A 21,458-nucleotide genomic window follows, 5' to 3' on the forward strand; every position below is an offset into this window, starting at 1 on the left:
TGGACTCTTGAGGGCCCTGCAGGAGCCAGCCTTGCTCCTTCAAAGATCCCTGAGAGGGCTACCCCATAGCTGCTGGGCATCTGGAGGGCTCAGACCAGGGTCTCCCTTGAAAGCTGGACCCAGACTCTGTTGGGGCAATGTTACCCTGATTTCATCCCCTTTGCCCTTATCTGATTGTTATCCATCTATCATATAGTTCCCTCTGATGAAATGTCTTCTCCAATCTCATAATCTCCTGTGAATAGAAAGATGGATGTCTGGGTGTCTGGGTGGGTGGATAGATGGGTGGATGGGTGGATGGACGGATGGATGGATGGACGAGTGGGTAGATGGATGGATCGGTGGATGGATAAATGGGTGGATGGACAGATGAGTGGATGGATGGATAGGTGAATGGGTGGATGGATGGATATGATAAGTAGTAGATAGGTGAATAACCAAGTGGATGATTAGAGGAGTTGAATGGAAGGATGGATGGATGGGTGGTGAGTGGATGGATGAGTGGATATTAAAAGTCACAGATGGATAAATGAACAAGTGGGTGAACGGAGGAGAAGATAAATGAGTAGATTGATGGATGGAAGGATGGATCAATAATCCAACAAGTGGAAAAAGAGATAGCTGAAAGAACAGACAAAAAATTCACCACAAACTCAAAATACAGTCCAGTCTTTCTACCCAGCCCCAGGCAGGAGGATCTTGGCCTCCACAAAGGGGTCCAATTCTGCATGTCGGTGTGCTGATAAGAGAAAGGTTGGGGATGAGAGAAAGCCCAACAAGTGGGTGGAGAGATGGATGACCTGCCAGAACTCACCTTCCAGAATGACAGTGACGGGGTTGGGCCGGAAGCCCTCACCACCAGGGCACAAGGTTCTGTACTCGGCTGCAAGGGAAATAGGCTTTTGTGAGGGGCTGTGGGGTGGGGCCTTTGGACAGAGCCCAGGGGAAGCAAGGGAGGGGAGGACTCCCAAGAAGGGTCCAAGGGTGGGCCCCATATCCCTCTACTGCACCTGCAACATCCTCATCCTTCCCCACTTTTCTCCCTGGCCTCTTGGGACCAAGAGGCCTTGCCCAGTCCTGGGGCTGCCTGGGGATCTGGCATCTGTGTGTGTGTGTGCGCGAGCGTGTGCTTACATACAACCTGTGAGCAGATGAATCGTGTGGTAGTGGCCAAGAGTGGAACGGGGAGGGCCATTCTCTCTGATCCAAAACCAGACTCTAGTGTGACTGTAAGTTTCCCCATGAAAGGCAGACGCCCACCGTTCACACATACACACTCCTGAAGGGGTGGATACAGTGCCTCCTTGTTTCATACTTCAGGCTTTTGCATATGCTGTTTCCACTGTACCAGGCATCCTTCTTCCTACTCCCTGGAAAACTCCTACTCATCCTTCAAAACCCCCTTCCTCAGCCCCCTCCTCTCTGCAGCTTTGTCCTGCATCATTGCTGTGTCTCAAACAGACACACGGGAGACTCCACCCTCACAGTCCTGGAGCCACTGGCTTGTGGGTGAGCTGCAGTGTGCAGTGGCTGTGGCACATCCTTCCCTGGGTGCCCAGCTCCTAGCATATGGCTCAGAGGAAGCCGCAGAGTGTTTGTTGACTGACTGAGTGAGCAAGTGAACACACAAACACACAGAGAAGAATTTGCAGGAAGACCCTGGAGAGAGGCCAGACGATTACCTGAGAGAATGCACTGTGTGACCCAGGAAGAGCCCCTCTCCCTCCCTTCTCGGTGTCTCTGCCACCAAAGTCCCTCTAGCAGAGATGACCCCTGCCCCACGCTCCCCGCAGGGACTTACTGGTGTTGGCCATCGGACACGGCTCGCAGGGGTTGCCCCAGGCCCGGCCCAGGGAGCAACAGCAGGAGGCTCGAGTGACGCCAACCCCTATCTCAGCAGCGCAGGAGATGCCCCCGTCCCCTCGGTCATGCGTGTCCAGGAAGCAGTTACCAACCCGGGTGTCTAAGCAGGCAGAAAGGTGCTTAGCCAGGGGCAGGGGGAAACAGTGTGTGTGACTCTGCATGTGTGAGCAAGCTTCTGTATGCGTGACTACATGTGTATATGACGGTGAGTGCATGTGACTGAGTGCACATGACTCTTAGTGTGTGACTCTGCATGTGCGACTGTGTGATGGTGTATGCCTGTGTGTGTGTACGTGTACCATGCATGAGTGTGGCTGTGTGTGCATGTCACTACATGTGTGCAATTGTGTGTGTGACTGTGCATATGCGTGACCCTACATGAGTGTGACTGCATGTGTGACTGCCTGTGGGACTCTGTGACTGTGTGTGACTGCATGCATGTGACCGTGTGTGTGACTGTGTACACGCATGTGACTGTGTGCATGTAATTGTGTGTGGTCATGTGTGACTATGTGCCTACATGTGACTGTATGTTGATTGTGCATGGGTGCAACTGTGCGTACAACCACATGTGTGTGACTCTGCATGCATGTGACTGTGTGTGTGTGTGTGGTACACGGGTGTTTCTGAACACGTGGACTAGAACGCTCACCCAGGCACCAGTCAAGGCAGATGTATGTGTGTTTCAGGGGTAGAAGGTGCATCTGAGCAGGTGGCAGGGGCAACTACTCCAGCTGGTGCCAGCAGACTCCTGTCTGTCAGGAGCAGGCGTATTTGGACAGGCTGCGGCCCTGCCCAAGTCCACTTGACTTCAGAGCCCCGGCCCAGAGTCAAGCAAGGACTCACCCACACAGCCCACCCCACTGGGGTTCAGCTCGAAGTCCGGGGGGCAGTTGCAGAGGTAGCTGCCGGGGGTGTTGACACATAGGCCGTTGATGCAGTTCACGGGGTCTGCACACTCGTTGACATCTGCAAGTAGCAGTGTTAGCTGGAACCCTCCCTCGGCCTACCTCCCTCCACATTTGGCGAGACTGAGTCCTTCTTTGGGAAGAAAGCCTGAGACGACAGGACTCTCTGGAACCTTCCCTGCACTCATCCAACCCTATTCCTCCCCAACTCTGTTCCACTTGACATGAAGATTTGCGCCTTATAAAGCTCACCCTGCCCCAGGTTCCATAGACCCAGCCTATGAAACCAATGTTTAGAAAATGCTTCTAAACCAGGGGTCAGCAAATCACAACCCAGGGACCAAATCCGGCCCATCGCTTGATTCTGTTGATAAAAGTTTTATTGGCACACAATCACACCCATTTGTTTACGTACTGTCTACGGCTGGCTCCAAGGTACAACACCCAAGTTAAGCAGTTGCGACAGAGACTGTCTGGCCCTCAAAGCCAAAAATATTTACTGTCTGGCCTTTTACAGAAAAGTTGGCCCACTTCCGTTTGAAACAAACAGATAGGGTGCCATTGTGGGTCAGAGCAAAGTCTCTGAGTGGAGCAAATGGTTAACGCACTCGGCTGCGGACCAAAAGGTTGGAGGTTCAGGTCCACTCAGGGTCACCTCGGAAAAAAAGCCTGTTAATCTTTTTCTGAAAAACCAGCCATGGAAAACCCTAGGGAGTGCAGTTCTGCTCTGACGCACATGGGATCGCCATGCGTCAGAATCAACTTGATGGCAAGTGGTTTACTGGTGGCTGAGGGAGCACACTTCCACATTCATTCTAGGACGTCTTTTCAGATGATGATAAGAGGCAAGCAAAGCAGGTAAAACAGGAAGGGGAACAGGGGTCGGGTGGTCAGGGAAGGCCTCCCGAGGAGGCGACACACAGGAGAAGAGGTCTGAGAGAGAGGGGCTGTGCCCCACCCCCGCTCCTTCGCCCCCCAGCCCAGCCGGCCTCACACCTGTGCAGTTGCCGCCGCTTCGATCCAGCTCATAGCCGTCATCACAGATGCAGTGGAACATTCCGGGCAGGTTCTCACAGCTTCCCAACACACAGAAGTTCCCGAGAGCACACTCGTCCACGTCTATGGGGAGCACAGGTCAGCCTGCGGTACCCACAGCCTGCCCCTGCCCACCCGGTCCCACCCTGCTGGCCCCAGCCCTCACCCTGGCAGGCCCGGTGGTCCTTAGTGGGCTGAAAGCCCATCTCACACTCGCAGCGGTACCCGCCGGGGGCATTGAGGCACTGCCCATTCTCACAGAGGTCCACATCATCCGCACACTCGTCCCTGTCTGAGGGGCCCAAGGATCAGCCGGGCCAGGACCCACGCTGGGTGGACAGTGGGCCCTGAGGGCTCTACACCATCACCCTGGTGCCAGGGGGTGGGCAGGTGGCTCTGGACACTCAGACCTCTCCAGTGGGCAGGTGATGGAATCAGGGCCCCAGGGAGCAGGCAGGAGGCCCTGAAGACTCAGATTCCCTCTGGTGGGCAGGTGATAGAGTCAGGGCACCGGGAGGCAGGGAGGTGGCTCTGGACACTCAGACCCACTCCAGTAGGCAGGTGACAAAGTCAGGTCCTCAGGGAACAGGCAGGTAGCCCTGGACACTCAGGCTCCCCTGCTGGGCAGGTGACAGAATCAGGGCCCCAGGGGGCAGGCAGGTAGCCTGTGAACTCGGACTCCCGTCTGGTGGGCATGTGACAGAGTCAGGGCACTAGTGGGTGGGCAGGTGGCCCTAGACACTCAGATTCCCTCGAGTGAGCTGACAGGTGGCCTGGCCACTCCAGGTCCCAAGGAGCAAGTGAATGGTCCTGCTTGCTCTGACTCCAGCCAGTGGGGAGACAGGAGAGCTGGTGACTCAGGGCAGCCCTGGCCACTCCGATTACTGGGGAGTCACAGTGGTCCTGCTCCCCACCCCAGAAGGCTCCAGGCATTTAGAGTCCAGGGAGGAGACAACCCCAGTGGCTCAGCACTGGCCCCGTGGGCTGAAGCTGCATCCTCTCCCTCTAGCACCATGGGGCGGCAGGTGGGTGAGGGTGATTTGGGAAGCACGCTGGCCACCGTGCCCACAGCATAACCAGGCCCCCTAGGCCGTCCCTCTGGGGCCCCTGTCCCCTGCCTAGGTCTCACCACTGCAGAAGAAGCCATCCCCAGCGAAGCCCTCGCGGCAGGTGCAGCGGTAGGAGCCGGGGGTGTTGAGGCATGTGGCGTGTGGGCTACACTGGTGCTCCTGGAGAGTACATTCATCCAGGTCTGCGGGAGATGCAGGCAGGAACATCAGGAGGCTGCAGGGATGCAGACCCGCCCTCCCCAACCCCGACCGTAGCTGCCAACAGCCCTGGGCCCAGCCATCCTCCCAATCCTGCCCCCTACCTGCCTCCTCAGCTTTGCCCACACCCCATGCCTTAGGCACTCACCGTGGCATTCGAAGCCATCCCCCACCCAGCCTGGCTGGCACCTGCAGCTGAAACTCCCGGGGACATTGAGGCAGGAGGCATGACTGTCACAGCTGTGATCCCCCAGCTCACACTCGTCCACATCTGAGGGGAGAGGGACAGCTGGGTGGAGGAACCTGTCACAGGAGGGGCAGGACCAGGGCAGGGGGTGGGAGAACACACCGCACTCCCATGAGCCCTGGGTCTAGAAGAAATAAGGTTTCGGGTAGGGGTGGGGAGGCTTGGTGCAGTGGCAGTGGGAAGATTAAGGACCCTTCCTAGCAAGGGGCTGACCAGAGAGCCCCCCACCCCACCCTGGGAGCCCAGGAGCAAAATCCCAAAACTCAACAGCCATAACTCCTGGCAGCCCTCAGGAAATGGTCTGAAACGGCAGCATGAGAGACTTAGGGTAGACGATAAGAGGAACTCTATCCTAACGTGCCCCCTCTAAATCAGCGTTTCCAAATCCTGTGTCAACACTCCTCTACCCTTATCGCTTCTGTAATTTTCATACAGCGCCTCTGTGGGCTACTACTTACTGAGCATTCATTCACTGAATCGCCTCCTGTTTTCACTTAGAGTATTTTTAAAGAATATTTTATATCAATAGCTACAATACCTCAGAAACCAAAAATCTGATCATCTGTTTTGCAACATTTGTTTCTAGTCCACGTTAAAAGAACCACTTGTTCTTCCTGAATCGGTTAAAATCACCAGGTTTGCAAGTCCCTGGGTGTTGCAAATGGTTAAGGTGCTCGGCTGCTAACAGCAAGGTTGGCGCTTCAAGTCCGCTCAGAGGTACCTTGGAAGAAAGGGCTGGTGATCTACTTCTGAAAAATGAGCCACTGAGAAACCTATGGAGCATGGTTCTACTCCGACACACGTGGGGTGCCATGAGATGGAACAGACTCAACAACTTTTTGTTTTTGTGTTTGCATGCTCTGCTAATGCTGATGTGGGTCCTTCAGGCTCCGGAGCTCCTCCTAGCAGTGAGGAGACTCCCTTCTTCCAGAAAAACCAAACCAGTTGTCATGGAGTCCATTCTGATTTCTGGTGGCCTCATACGTGTCAGAGTAGAACTGTGCACCATGGGGTTTTTAAGGCTGTGACCTTTCAGAGGCAGATAGCCGGGCCTTTCTTCCGAGATGCCTCTGGGTAGGTTTAAACCCTCAACCTTCAGTTAGTAGTTGGACACTTCACTGTTTGCACTAGCCAGGGACAAGGACGCTCAGGGGTATTTATCTGGTCCCTGTTCCCTTAACTTGAGGCACCATCGGTGGAGATCAACAAGGGTAGTGTCTGGCCATGCTCTGACCCCAGGGGTAGAGAGACTTTGGGTAGACTATAAAGGGAACTCTAGCCTAACGTGCCCCCTCTAAACCAGCGTTTCCAAACCTTGCACCTGCACTTCTGATGCCCGCCAGCTCACCGGAACAGCCTGCGGCCCCCTTCCTGACGACATAACCCAGCTGGCAGTGGCAGATGAAAGAACCCTTTGTGTTCTCGCAGTTCCCATGGAGGCAGACGTGGGGGTTTAGGTCACATTCATTCACATCTGTTGGGGGAGAGAGGGCAAGTGGGAGAGGGCTTGGTGCTGGGCTGAAGGGGTAGATGGCAGGAGGGGGCATCAGCCCTGTCGAGTGTCCTGGCCCCACGGAGCCTTCTGCTGGGGTTTTACACGCGTGTCCCCAGAGGTGGCAGCTACCTCTGTCCCACCTGTAGGCAGCTGTGAAGATTGTCAGCATGCCACATAGTATGCACTATGTGTGTGCTCCAGAAAGGACTTTACGGTCAAATTAGTTTTGGGAATACTAGGTTAAACAAAACTAATTGGGTTTTTCTACTGCAGGACTTGTCAGAGCCTTGATGCCAATGTGCCCATTGAAGTTGCAAGAGGCATGTGGGGTAGACGACATTTCCTAAGTGTATGCAGTCACAGGGCCCTTCCCCTAACTGCTTCCAGAGACCCCTGTGAGCTGGATGGAACCCTCTATGATACATTGGGCTGGACAATTCTTTCCAGGAAGTTAAAATTTGACTTTCTGGTCTCAACTCTACCCTGATGGGGGCACTCAGGACACATCCGTTTCCCACGCCTCTGTGACAACCTGCCCCTAGGTGAGGATGGTGACCACCCACCCCACCTGTCCCGTGACGGCCTACCCGCAGATGACCACCCACCCTGTGATGACCTGCCACCAGAAGGCCTGGCAACCACCTGCCCCGTGAACACCTGTCGCCAGGTGCGGGCAGTGACTACCTGCCCAAACAGCCCAGGGTCTTCAACCAGAGCTCAGAGAACACAGTTCCAAGTCTGTTCCCCACCTTGCCGACCCTCCTCTACATAAAACCCCTTCACCTACGCTGATCTAAAGACAGGGGGTGCCTGGGCTCAGCCACGTTCTGGCCTGGCAGATACCTCCTCCTTCCTAAGTCCAGGCAGTGGGAAGGGACATAGAGCCCCCTCCTCTGCACTGATCTCACAGTGCAGCCCCCGAACAAGGACGACCCTCTGACACATGTTGGGTAATGGTGTGTGCTTGTGACAGATTGAATGGTGTCCCCCAGAAAAAGATGTTGAAGTCTTAACTGCTGTACCTCTGAATGAGACCTTGTTTGGGAAAACAGGGGTTTTCTCTGAAGATATTTTTGGTTAGGTTCATGTGAGGTCGTACAGAGCAGGGTGGGTCCTAACCCCTTCCGAGCAGTGTCTTATAAAAAGGGAGAATGGATGTGGGGAGAAAGACTGAAGATACCATGTGAAGATGTGTCTACAAGTCAAGGAATGCCAAAGAAGCCATGAGAAGCTGGGAGAGGCAGGGATTGGTTCTTTTCTCAGAGCTCTCCGAAGCAATCGGCATGGCTGACACCCAGACTTGGACTCCCAGCCTCCAGAACCGTGAGACAGTAAGCATCTGTTTCTTAAAGCCCCCCACTTTGCACAGTGTGTTACAGAAGCCCCAGGAAACCAAAGTGCTCAATACCAAATTCAAAAGGGAAGAGGTGTGGGCAGCTCTACTTCTGTGAACGAGATCCCATGGGTTTTAGGGTGCAGGCTCAGGCCCCAATAGTTCCCGGAGCTGATCGCCAGCCAGAAACCCAAAGACGTTTCCATGTGTTGCTGATGTCTGTCTGTCCTCCCAGGAGGAAGGACTGGGTGTGAGTTATGTTGTCACCTACCCAGCCCCCTGCCTGGTCCTCACCAACACACATCCTCTGGTCCAGCGTGGCCACAAAGCCATCATAGCACAGGCAGCGGTGACCGCCTGGCACATTGGAGCACTGGCCCCTGTCACAGATGTCTGGGTCCTCTTCACATTCGTCCACATCTGGGGAACAGGGACAGGAGCAGGGACAGGTGGGCACAGATGGAGGGAGAGCCCCAAGTCCCTCCTGCAGGCTGAGTTGGGGTGCCTGGGCTCTGGTCTGGGCAGAGCTAGGTCAGGCTAGGGCCCAGGGGACACCTCCTCCTGTTCCCCATCCCAGGTGGTGGGAGGGGGCCATGCTGACCCACCTGCACAAGTCCTCCCATTGGGCATCAGTGAATAGCCCTGACTACAGCTGCACTGGTAGCTGCCCTCGGTATTGACGCACTGCCCGTCACACCCGCCATTCCCCATGCGGCATTCATCGATGTCTGCAGGGGACAGGGTGGAGATGGAGGGCTGGGGCTGAAGCTGGGGTCAGGGCTGGGGTTGTGACTGGGTAGGGGCTGATTTGGAGGCATGGGTGAGGTCTGGAGCCAAATGCCCATTGCAACTGAGGTGAGGCAGTGGTCAGGGTGGGGTCCAGCGATGCAGTCTTACCCACACAGCCCTGGCGGTCGGGTGTGCTCTGGAAGCCAGTGTGGCAGGCGCACTGGAAGGCTCCAATGAGGTTGACGCACCGGCCGTGAAGGCACAGGCCAGCCTGCAGGGCACACTCATCGACATCTGTGGGGACACACAGCTGGGGACCAGTATGCCAGACGGGCGAGGGGGCCCAAAGGAAGGGGGGTCCACCTCCCCCCATCTGCCCTCCGTGTGACCACAAGAGCCACTCAGATCAACCACAAGAATGCCCACCCCATGGGTGCCTGTCCACGCACTCACAATCACACCTTCCAACCACCCCCATGCAGACACTTGCCCTGTTTACACACACCTTCACACTCAGATACACACTCACAATCACACCCTCCACCCACTCCCACACAAAAACACTTGCCTTGTGTAAATGTACACATTCACACCCAGATACGTACTCACACGGACTGACAAACACACCCTCCACACACTTACCTCATGTAGGTATACACACTCACACCCACATGCACACGCATACATTCACAAACACACCCTCCACCCAGTCCCATATGAACACATATGCCCTGTGTAGATGCACATTCGCACCAGGTACACAACTCACAAAGACTCACATAAACACACACACACACACAACACACATTCATCTTGTGTAGACACAAATTTACCCCCAAGCACACACTCACACCCACACCCACATGCATGTTCACAGAGACCCACAAACACCCACTCACACACAAACACACCTGTCCTTGTGTAGACACATATTTTACACACACAGAGACTCATACCAACACCTTGAACCCATCCTCACACGAACACACTCATCCTGTGTAGACCCACACTCACATCCAGGTGCATAGTCATACCCTCTTGCACACTCCCGCAGACTCACGAACACTTCACACCCACTCACATACACATGAGCTGGCATACACACTCACATGCAAACACACTTGCCCTTGTGTGGATGCCCATTCACACAAACACATACTCCCACTACTTTGTTCCTAGGCATAGTTATAGTTCACACGCACACTGATGCACACTTGCTCTCTCATTTGCACACTCACACACTCCCATTTCACTCATGCAACCATTCAACATACTCACAGATACAGACTAAGAGCCACTTGTACTCTCACACCCAGGTAAGTACTCACACCCAGACACGCAACCATACACCCCCACTCTCATGCCCACCAACTGCACCCTCCTGGGCACACACACTGGCTGCACGCTCACCCTCACAGGCAGTGCCCTTGGCCATCAGCTCGTGTCCAGGTGGACAGTGGCACTTATAGCTCCCATCCGTATTGGTGCAGCTGCCGCCCCGGCAGAGCAGTGGGTCCCGTGCACATTCGTCCACGTCTGGGCATGTGGACAGAGAGAGCAGAGGTGAAGATGCCAACCTTCCTGAGGTGGAATGATGTGACATCTGGAAGCCCCCCCCCCCCAAAGAAGCCAGGAGAATCTGGAAGCTCAGGGCCTGGATGACCTAGGAGAGCCAAGTCTGAGCTGGGAGTAGCAGGGACAGTTCAGATGGGGAGGGAAGCAGGAATTCTTAGGAGAATCAGGGCTGCAAGGCCAACACTCCTACTGTCACTGAGGAGGTCCTCAGGAGCCCCCATAGAACACATGGGAAGCCAAGGCCCAGTCCTGCCAGGCATCGGGGCAAGGAGCAGACTGCCACTTATGCCTTCTGTCCCTCAGGCTCACCTAAGGCCTTTGCACATGCCTGGCTCTCCTCAGAGTGGCTCCTCCCCACCCCACTGGCCCATCCCAGGGTCTTTGCACATGCTTTTCCCTCTGTCTGGCTTTCCTCAGAGTGGCTCCTTCCATCCCTCCAGCTCTAACCCCAGGGCCTTTGCACATGCTGTTCCCTCTCAGGGCTAGTCTTTCTGCTCCTCTTCACCTTGTTTACCCCATTCTTCTCAGTCACCTTCTCAAGACCCACAGAATGGGATACATGCCCCAGGTTCACATTTCCACCAATCATGTGGCCCTGTTGAGCGCTTCTGGCAGAGGCAACTCCTCATTTCTTTGGGGCTGCATTTTACTACCACTGGTCTCCCCTGGAAACCCTGGTGGCATAGTGGTTAAGTGCTATGGCTGCTAACCAAAGGGTCAGCAGTTCGAATCCACCAGGCGCTCCTTGGAAACTCTACGGGGCAGTTCTACTCTGTCCTGTAGGGTCGCCATGAGTCGGAATCAACTCGACGGCACTGGGTTTGGTTTTTTTTTTTTTTTTTTGGTCTCCCCTAGTAGGCCATGAGCACCAAGAAGACAGAGCCCTGCCTCTGGAGCTCTCTGCAGAGCCCAAGCTTAGTCAATGCGCATAAAATGTTTGTTGAATGAATTAAAAAAAAAAAAGTAGTTTAGCCTAATTAGAAAAAGAATGTCTGTATTAAGCATGATGCTTTTTAAAGAGCTATCTGTATATACTGGGTTTTTTTTATCTGTATATGATCAAACTGACAACAGCAACTCAAAAAGATAGATGGGAAGCTTAGGGGGCAGTAAGTTTGTGTTAATGATGGTGAAACAGTTTGGAAAAGATTGTCGAGAATGGTGGCGCAACTTGAAGAATGTAACCAATGTCACTGAATTGTACATGGAGAAATTGTTGAAGTGATGTATGTTTTCACATTCCCAAAAATTAATTTAAAAAGATGAAAAAAAGGAACAGTGAATGATGGGTGACCAGAGGCTAGCATTTCCCAGGCTTCTAGGACTTTCCTAAGCTTTCTCCTCTCCTTCCACCACACTCTCCCTGGGAGACCCCCCCGACTCGCAGTGCACTGGCCCCTCCCAGGTCTTAGTCCCCAGGCCTCCCTCCTTGACTTGCTGAGACCCAACCAGACCGCAGCTTCTCCCAAGTCCATCACAGCAGCGTCCGCCCCCTCAGCCCTCCAGTCCCTCTTGCACATCCCTCCCCTGGTCGCCCACCTCCCCTGTGGCCCCCTACCCATGCAGTTCTTCATCAGCATGAAGCCACTCTCGTAGCCGTGGAAACACTCGCACTTGAAGCTGCCCGGGGTGTTGACGCAGGCGCCCTGGCCGCAGAGGTCCGGGGAGATGTGGCACTCGTCGATGTCTGTGGGAGAGAAACATTGGGGGGGGGGTCAGTCTGCATACGAGGGGACACAAACAGGAGGGAGGTCTGTGTATGTGTGGGAGCATGAGCTGGAGGTGGGTCCGTCTGCACATGAGGGGACATGAGCGGGGGGGCTCTGTGCACACGAGGGGACACGAACGGGGGGGCCTGTGTACACGAGGTGACATGACCCAGGGAATGTCTGTCTACACATAAGGGAACATGAGCTGAGGGGGTTCTGTGCACATGGGGGCACGAACTGGAGGGGGGTCTGTGTACATGAGGGGACATGAGCCAGGGGGTCTGTTCACACAGGAGAAAACATGAACTGAGGGGGCTCTGTGCACACGAGGGGATACGAACGGGGGGGTCTGCGTACATGAAGGGACATGAGCCAGGGTGTCTGTCTGCACTTGAGGGAACATGAGCTGAGGGGGCTCTGTCTGTACACGAGGGGATACGAACAGGAGGCGGGTCTGTGTACATGAGGAGACACGAGCCGGGGGGGGGGGCGTGATCTATGCACATGAGTGAACAGGAGCAGTCAAGGTCTGCCTGCAGACAAGGTAGCACCAGCCGGGTGGTCTGTATCTGTGGACACAGAGGGTGTGGGCCAAGGGGTCTGTGCCTGAGGACACAAGAGGGGATGGGCCAGGGAGGGAGTCTTCATCTGCATACCAGGGGGTGCAGGCCAGGGGAGGAAGGGTCTGTGCACATGAGGGGGCATGGGCCAGGGGTCTCCATGCCTGTAGATACAAGGGGGCAGCATGGGAGCCCCAAGCTTTGGAGCCAAGAAACAGAGGTGCCTCAACTGAAAACGAGGCCAAGGGCCCTGAATGTCCTCACAGCCCCTGACCCCTGGAGCCCAGAGGCCCCTGGGGTCGCCTCTGGCAACCCTCCTTTTACAGCCAGGGTCACTGAGACCCAGAGAGGGCAGTGGCCTGCTCTGGGCCACACAGCCTGCATGTGGACATGAGGAGAGCCCCGAGGGCCCCACTCTTCGGGCGAGGTGGGGTGTACCTGTGCAGTTCCGCTCATGGGAGTCCAGGGCGAAGCCTCCAGCGCAGGAGCAGCGGAAGCTGCCCACGGTGTTGCTGCAGGAGCCATGCGCGCACAGGCCCGGGAACGCTTTGCACTCGTTCACGTCTGGGGGCGGAGCACGAACCTCAGACAGCTGTGCCACCAGCGGACCCCAAGCCCTTCCCGGTCCTTAGCTGCCAGCTCTCTCATCCCCTCTTCTAGAACATTCATGTCCTCTGAGGACTAGGACAGCCAGTCGACTCCCGCGCACACCTCCTGCCTTTATCAGACTGGCTCTCCCCATCTCAGCCGCACCCGGTGCAGACCCCCGGACCTGTCCTCCACCTCCCAGCGAACCTTCCCACAGACCTCTTGACCCTCCCACTTCCAGTAGGCCTCCTCTGCAGACCTCTCTCCCGGCGGCCCCGCCCACCTCCCGGCGGCCCCGCCCACCCCCTGCAGACCCCTTGACCGGCCCGCCCATCTCCCCGAGGCCCCGCTCCCTGCACCTCCCAGCGCCCCACCGCCCCGCCCCGCCCCCGCACACCTTTGTAGAAGGGCCGGCCTGATAGGAAATCCCGGCTGGCAAAGCCCAGCCCCCGCGGGCACAGACGGGTGAATTCCGGGGAGCCGGGCCCCGGGCACGCCTTGCACTCAGCGCCCCATGCGGCCCCGACGGAGCAGCAGCAGACGTCCATGCGGTACTTGCCAGGCAGGGGAGCCCCACACTCATCCTCGTCCCAGTGCAGGAAACACGGCTCCAGGCGCACGTCTGCACGGAGGGACACAGTCACTGGTGCCGCCGCCACACGACTATGCAAGGGCACCCACCTGAAACTTCCTCCTCCACAGCCGATGGGTGTGCGCTGGATTGAATTGTGTCCCCCCAAAGTCCTAACCCCTGTACCTGTGAATGGGACCCTGTTTGGAAGTAGGGGTTTTCTTTTGTTATGTTAATGAAGCCACACTGGAGTCAAAACCAGTTGCCCTTGAGTCCATCCTGACTCATGGCGCCCCCATCTGTGTCAGAGTAGAACTGTGCTCCATAGGGTTTTCAATGGCTGATTTTTCAGAAGTAGATTGCCAGGCCTTTCTTCCAAGGTGCCTATAAGCAGCAAAGGAACACCACAGATTGCTGGCAGACACTAGAAAGTAGGAAAGGGGTTCACAGAAGGAATCAATGTGGCCGAGATCCTCATGTGAACTCTCAGCCTCCAGATGTGTCACAAAATAATTTTCTGTTCTTGAAAGCTACCCAGTTGGTGGCATTTTGTAATGGCAACCTTCAGCTAAGGCAGAAGGGAAGACTGAAATGGGAGGGACTTCCTGCTGTGGTGTAATGTCATCACACAATGCCACTTAAATAACAGCAACTCACGCCGCTATGGTGTTTACGGTGTACCAGGCATTGTTATAAGCTCTTCAGCTCATTAATAACACTTAATCCTCAAAAACACACCAAGAGAACAACGCTATTATCATACCCATTTTACAGGCAAGGCTGAGGCACAGAGAAGTTAAGTATCTTGTCCTAGTTCACCCAGTTAGTAAGAGGTAGAGATGGGGTTCAAACCCAGGCCGTGTGTTTCCAGATTCCATGTGCTTAATCCATTAACCTCCCCCAGAACAATCTGACAACAGCCAAGTCTTCCTCGGCACCAGAGATGAGGATATAGGATAGGAATTGGCAGTTTATGACCCGTGGGCCAGTCGCTTGTTTTTGTAAATAAAACTTTATTGGCACATTCACGCTCATTCATCTATATGTTGTCTGTGGCTGCTTTTGCACTACACAGCAGAGCTGAATCACTGCCACGGAGACTGTCTAGCCCACAGAGCCAAAAATATTTACTCTGGCACCTTACAGAAAATGTCTGCCAACCCCTGGTCTAGGACTACTAGTAGTACAAAAACAGCATATATTTAACTGGATAAATTTGAGGATGAGATCTTGTTATAGAATTTCTAGGATAAATGGAAGTGCCAAGGCATACACAGGGACCCTTTTTAGGTCCTGTTGTACCCAGTGACTTGGTCCAGGGCTGAGCTTTACAGCTGACCAGACATGCTGGAGTGACCACCTCCTGAATTAAGCACAGAGTCTCCTGTGAGGAAATGGTTCTTTTCTCTTTCCTTGGCCACATTTTGGGATCAGTCAGAAGACCCACTGAAACCCAGTTTGGAAGGAAATTGAAGTTGAGAGGGTCATTGGAACCCATCTGCCAAGGGTGGATTATCTCCATCGCTCCCTCAGAGAGGCTACAAATATGTTGATGGAACTGTAGGAGGAAACACTGAGGCCAAGAAAAGGCTGGAGAAAGCCAGCGACCCTGCCTGAACAACTACAGCGGCCAGAAAGATAAAAGACCCCAACCAGAGAAGAAAGAAACAGCTGACATGTAAAGGACTGGTTCCCAACCAGCTGCAGTTTTGACCCCCAGTGACCACCGGAACCAGTCATGGTCCTACCTGGGGTGGGGGGCAAGGCTGCTCCTGCCACCAAGTGGGTGGAGGCCAGGGATGCTGTGCAGAGGACAGCCCCAAAGCAAAGAAAGATTCAGTTCAAGGTGTCAAAATAGTGCCAAAGTCAAGAAATCATGATCTAGAGAAAAAGTATATCAAAGTCTCTGTCCTTGAGGGAAAGCCATTAAGGGTGAACTTTGGGCCCCTTGAGACCAAGTGAGATTCACAGGCAAGGCCAAATGCCCCCGCATGCATCTTAGCACTGCTACTAAAGGGGTTTTGTCCTCAAATCCACCCTGAAGTGTAAATCTTATTTGAAATCCCTGGGTGGTACAAACAGTTAACGCACTCAGCTGCTAACCGAAAAGTTGGAGAGCCAAGTCTTCCCAGAGGTGCCTTAGAAGAAAGGCCTGGTGATCGTCCAAAAAAAATTAACCATGGAAAACCCTACTCTGACACACAGGGCTCGCCGTGAGTTGGAATCAACTCAATGGCAATTGCTTGGGATGATACAAATGGTTAATGTGCTCAGCTGCTCACCGAAAGGTTAGAAGTTTGAATCCACCCAGAGACACCTTGGAAGAAAGGCCTGGCAATCTACTTCTGAAAAATCAGACATTGAAAACCCTATGGAGCAGAGTTCTGCTGACACGGGGTTGCCATGAGTTGGAGTTTACTCAACGTCAAATGGAGAAACACAGCTTATTTGGCAAAGAGAGAATAAGCCAAAGTTGCAGATACAGTGAAACCTGTGAGAGCCAGAGCACAACGGCACTGCCTTGGTTTTCTGGGTCTCACAAGCTTTCCGTCCTTGAAGGGTGCAGTCTCAGCATTTTTCTATCGCTCTCTGTTAGTGGAAAATATTTGAGTTTTCCTTTTCCGAGAAGTTCCTGCCTTACACAGGCTCCAGCTTTTGCAGGCTTTACTGTATTATTATACAAGATTTTTCTTGTTTGCAATGAAATTCTCGGGGGGTGGGAGGAGAGGAAGGGCACCCCAGAAGGGAATGAACAGCCAACACAAACATCTTCTCAGACATGTCAGCAGGAGGCAGGAGGTGGAGGGTCCCAGATGACCCCTAAATCTCTCCTCTTCCTAAATGGGGTCTCCAGTGGCTGGGAGTAGAAGGGGACGAGGTAACAAAGGACGGACACCTGGCCCCACCTGGAGACCGCATGGACTCACCCACACACAGCCGGCCCGTGGCATCCAGCGTCAGGCCCTGGGGGCAGTCACAGCGGAAGGAGCCGGGGGAGTTGAGACAGCGTCCGTTGGGACAGACCCCAGGGAAGGCTTCACACTCGTTCACATCTGGGGAGCAGCAGGCAAGGGGGAGACGGGAGGGCTGGGGATGGCCAGGAGTGGGAGGTACTGGCTGCCCCACCTCCCGGGGCTCGGGAAACCCTAGTTGTCCTCAGGGGTTCATGGGGGCGAGGAGGGGACATGGTCACTCTCAGAGGCTGGAAAGGGGGACTGGGGAGGCCCCAGTACCAAGGTGGGGAGAGGAATCTCAGTCTCAATCTCAGGAGCTTCAAGGAAGAGCCCAGGCAGCACTCGTGATAGGCGCTTGCCCATGTTGGGGCACAGGGAGTGAGCTAGAGGGGGCAGGGTGTTACCTGTGCAGGTGAGGCCCTCTGTGTGTGCAAAACCCCGGGCACAGGTGGGGTCTGTGTTGGGGAAAACGCGAGTGGGGACAGCTGTGACTCTCCATCCAGCCCCAGGGACCTCCTCTGCCCCCACCTCAGCCCCATTCTGACGATCGTCACCCAAGCAGGCCGTGGCCATGCCTGAGAGGCCCTGATGGGTGTGGCCGGGCTCCGGGGGCTCCCAGGGCATTACCGATCTCACAGGGCTCGCAGGGGCTGCCCCAAGCAGCCCCCAGGGTGGCACAGCACTCAGCCCGCAGGGTGGCTCCGTGGAGATTTGCCTCACAGCGGTTGTCCTGTACCCGCAGCCAGCAGGTGCCCTTGGTGCTGTCTGGGGAGGCAGGGGATCACCTGTCTCGCCTGTCAGGTGCCACCTGGTCCCACACCTGTGTGCCAACCCAACCTGGGACAGGATGCGGGGGGGGAGCGGGGGTGTCACCAGAGCCCCGCGGGGATGGGGGCCTCTCACCTAGACACGTGGTACCGGAGGGCCCCAGCCGGCTGCCGGGGGCGCACTCACAGGCGTAAGAGCCAGCAAGGTTCCGGCACACACCATTCACACAGGGGACGGAGAGGCACTCATCGATGTCTGTGGGGACAGCCCACCAAAACTGGTTCTCAGCTGTGGGAAGGGGACCCCGACCAGGCCAGGGCCGCCCTCTTCCTAGAGACTCATGTTCACATGTATGTGTGAGTAGACAAGGCACATGTGTGTGCACAGAGCTCAAGGGAACCTAATGCGTGTGCCAGCGAGTGGGGGTGGCTCTCCCGGGCACACGTGTGCATGCATGTGTGTTCACACTGGGCCATGTGTGCCCATGCCTGTCTGCCGACACAGAGAGTCTCATGTGCATGCCTGGTGAAAAAAAAGTACAGAGGGTTGGTCATGGTGGGGAGCAGTGACACTCTGGGGGGCTTGTCACAAGAGAGGATGAGGGTAGAATGGAGGCGGCAGGGGGACCAGAGAGGGTGGAGCCTGGAGGTGATTGACAGAGGGTGAAGGGGAAGGGGTCCGAGAGGGGACACATGGAGGGCACTGGTGACCTGGGGACAGAGTGGCACTAGAGTGAGGTGAGGGGGGTGAGGATGGCGAACTGGATAGAAGTGTGGGGTGAAGGGAGCAGGGAGTGAGGACCCAGGGCTGGGGTGGGAGGCAGAGAGAGAGGGTGCGTGGTTTCTGATCCGTGAGCACACGTCTGTGACGGGGCTGCACTATGGGCAAGGACCTCACCACAAATGTGTGCCTGAGTGTGAGTGTACATCAGTGTGTGAGCCAGAGGGTGGTGGGTCCAAGTGTGTCACTGTGTGCAAGTGTGAGTGACGGGATGGGCAAGTGTTTCTGTATGTGTGAGTGTGAGTACACACATGGGGGTAGGAGTGTGTGAGTGTACATATAAGTATGTGATTGAGCATAAGTGTGAGCGTGTGAGTGAGTGGGAATGTGGGTGTGTCTGAGTATGTGTACATGTGAGTGTGTAACTGCATGGGAGTGTCAGTGCAAGTACATGTGTGCAAGTGTGTGTGTGACTGTGTGTGTACATGTACGTATAACTGTGTGGAAGCATCTATGAGTGGGAGCACGTGTGAGTGGATTTGAATACGGTGAGCTTGTAACTATGTGAGTGTGACTGCACAGGCATGTGAATGTGTGAATGTACATGTAAGTGTGTATAAATGTATTTGAGTGTGTGGCTGCGAGCATATGTAAGTGAGAATGAGTGTGTGAATGTAGGTATATGTGTGCAAGTGTGTGTACATGTATGTAACTGTGGAAGTGTCTGAGTACATTTGTGTAAGTATATTTGAAATTGTGAGAGTTTGTATAACTATGTGAGTACAAATAAGTACAAGCACGTGAAGGTATGAATGTGTGTGAATGTGTGTAAGTGTGAGTGCCTCTGAGTGGATGTTTATTAGCAGAAGTGTGTGAAAGTATGAGAATGGGGGAGTGTGCACATATGGGTATATGTGTGTTTGAGCGTGTACCTGTGAATGTGTATAACTGTGCGGTCACATCTGTGAATATGAATATATGTCTAAGTGTATTTGTATATGAGTGTGTAACTGGGTGTGAGTATGGAATGTATGTGTGTGAGTGACTACATGTGCGCAAATGTATGAGTGTGTGTGAAGGTGCATATAAGTGTGTAAGAGCCTGAGTGTTATAACTGTGTGGCTGTGAGCACACATGTGTAAATGTGCAAGAATGAGTATGTGAATGTCCATATACATGTGCTGAGTGTGTATATCTGTGTGGGAGCACCTAAGTGTGAGTGTATGTGTGTCTTTGAGTCTGTGTAACCAAGTGTGAAAGCATGAGTGTGTGTGATGCAGGCATAGGTGTGCATGTCTGTGTGTTCACAACACCTGTGGCATGCCCAGGGTCCTGTACCTTCACAGGTCTCTGTGTCCTGCCGGAATCTGAAGCCCTGGGGACAGGAGCAGCTGTAGCTGCCAGGGCTGTTCCGGCACCATCCGTTGTCACATAGGAGGCTGTTGAGAGCACACTCATCCACGTCTGCAGGTGGGGGTGGAGAAGAGGTGAGATCTGCAGCAGGGATGCCCCGTCTGTCCATCCGTCTGCCCATCTGCAGGACACTCACCCACGCAGTCCTTGCCTGCCACGCCTGCTTCATAACCCACGTTGCAGACGCAGCGGTAGCTGCCCCGCAGATTCTCGCACATGCCGTTGGCACAGATGTCGGGGTTCAGGGCACACTCGTTGATGTCTGTAGCAGAAGGAGGGGTCAGGAGCTGCCCTAGTCCACCAGGGCCCGCTAGAGGCCAGGGGTTCCCCAGGTCAGAGTTCCAGCTCAGGCTCTGCCCCCTTTCCCTCTAAGCCAAGGTTTTCCAACCTCGGCACTGCTGGCATTTGAGGCCCAGCCATTCCTTTTTCCAGGGAGCCATCCTGGCCATGGAATTCCTGGGTGATGCAAATGGTTAACACACTCAGCTGCTAACCAAACAGTTGGAGGTTGGAGGTTCAAGTCCACCCAGAGATGCCTTGAAAGAAAGGCCTGATGACCTACTTCCAAAAAACCAGCCATAGAAAACTCTATGGGGCACAGTTGTACTCTGAACACAGGGGGCCATAAACTGGAGTCGACTCCACACCTACCAGTTTGGGTTCTGTGCATTGCAGGATGTTGACCAACATCCCAGGCCAAAACCCACTCACTCCTGGTAGCACCCGCCCCCAGTTGTGACAATGAAAAATATCTCCAGACATGGCCAAGTGTCCCCTGGGGAGAAAACTGAGAACCAGTGGGATGGACATTTATTCAGCAGAAACATAGTTTAAAAAAAAAACAACTCATAATTGTTAGCACTTACAGGGCACTTACTATTTTGGGCCAAGCACTCTCCTGAGTACGTTAAGTATGTTAACTCATTTGATTTTCCCAACATCCCCGAAACGGGTCCTATTAACAGTTCTGTTTTATAAACAAGAAAACGGAGGCACAGAGAGAGTAACTAACTTGCCCAAGGTATTCAATTAGTAAACGGCGGGGCTGGGATTCAAACCCGTGTAGCCTGGCTCCAGGGTCTGTGCCTTAAACAATGGGGTGAGAGATCTGAAATCGGTGAAAAACTTGGGCAGAAAGACTGAACAAGAAGGGAGGGGGTGTACATGTGTGTGCGCGTGTGTGCATGTGAGTGTGCAGACATGTTTCACTGTGTCTGTCTGCATGTGCATGTGTTGCACGTGTGCTTATCTGCATATGCTCAGTGTGTACATTGTACTTGTGCATGTGTGCATGCATGTCTCTGTGTGCATCTGTACGTGTATGTTGCATGTACACGTGTGCTGCACACGCATGTGTGCCCTGTGTACACATGCATGTTTGCATGTATATTTGTATGTATGCATGCATGGGTGTGCATGCATGTGTGTGCACGTCTGTCTGTGTCTGATCAGCAAACAAATGACAAGAAGCGCAGACGTGTGCAATTTCCTTTCCTTTTGAAGCTTCAACTTTGGGCTGAGACCGGGTGGCCAAAGATTGGCCAGAGAACCTGGGGAGCTAGGAAAACCACACAGGAGGCTGCAGAGTGTGTACCGCCAGACACAGGGCTCAGTAGGAAGGGGACTGAGGAGGGAGATGACATGTGGGACTGAGCACAGCTCGTCTCGCCCCTCCTCACCCTGGGGAATGGCCCTGCGGGCTGCTCGAGGGGCTGGGAACAC

At 54.4% G+C, this 21,458-nt stretch overlaps 1 protein-coding gene across 1 annotated transcript in view; it reads right to left on the bottom strand.

The window, feature by feature from the left end:
* The window catches only part of FBN3 (fibrillin 3), an 82,380-nt gene that overhangs the window by 47,006 nt on the left and 13,916 nt on the right, over positions 1-21,458 (bottom strand). The window contains exons 16-36 of the mRNA XM_049875805.1: positions 19,873-19,998; positions 19,662-19,787; positions 17,739-17,858; positions 17,463-17,600; positions 17,240-17,290; positions 16,809-16,934; positions 13,708-13,932; positions 13,161-13,286; positions 12,012-12,140; positions 10,289-10,414; positions 9,047-9,172; positions 8,755-8,877; positions 8,444-8,569; positions 6,670-6,795; positions 5,223-5,345; positions 4,936-5,058; positions 3,973-4,098; positions 3,768-3,890; positions 2,710-2,832; positions 1,802-1,963; positions 815-883 (exon numbers count right to left, since the gene is read on the bottom strand). Coding sequence (XP_049731762.1) covers positions 815-883; positions 1,802-1,963; positions 2,710-2,832; positions 3,768-3,890; positions 3,973-4,098; positions 4,936-5,058; positions 5,223-5,345; positions 6,670-6,795; positions 8,444-8,569; positions 8,755-8,877; positions 9,047-9,172; positions 10,289-10,414; positions 12,012-12,140; positions 13,161-13,286; positions 13,708-13,932; positions 16,809-16,934; positions 17,240-17,290; positions 17,463-17,600; positions 17,739-17,858; positions 19,662-19,787; positions 19,873-19,998 — 2,643 coding nt within the window. The remainder of the gene's footprint in view (positions 1-814; positions 884-1,801; positions 1,964-2,709; positions 2,833-3,767; positions 3,891-3,972; positions 4,099-4,935; positions 5,059-5,222; positions 5,346-6,669; positions 6,796-8,443; positions 8,570-8,754; positions 8,878-9,046; positions 9,173-10,288; positions 10,415-12,011; positions 12,141-13,160; positions 13,287-13,707; positions 13,933-16,808; positions 16,935-17,239; positions 17,291-17,462; positions 17,601-17,738; positions 17,859-19,661; positions 19,788-19,872; positions 19,999-21,458) is intronic.

The sequence above is a fragment of the Elephas maximus genome, chromosome 3 (genome assembly GCF_024166365.1).
Source record: "Elephas maximus indicus isolate mEleMax1 chromosome 3, mEleMax1 primary haplotype, whole genome shotgun sequence".
NCBI classification, from domain to species: domain Eukaryota; kingdom Metazoa; phylum Chordata; class Mammalia; order Proboscidea; family Elephantidae; genus Elephas; species Elephas maximus.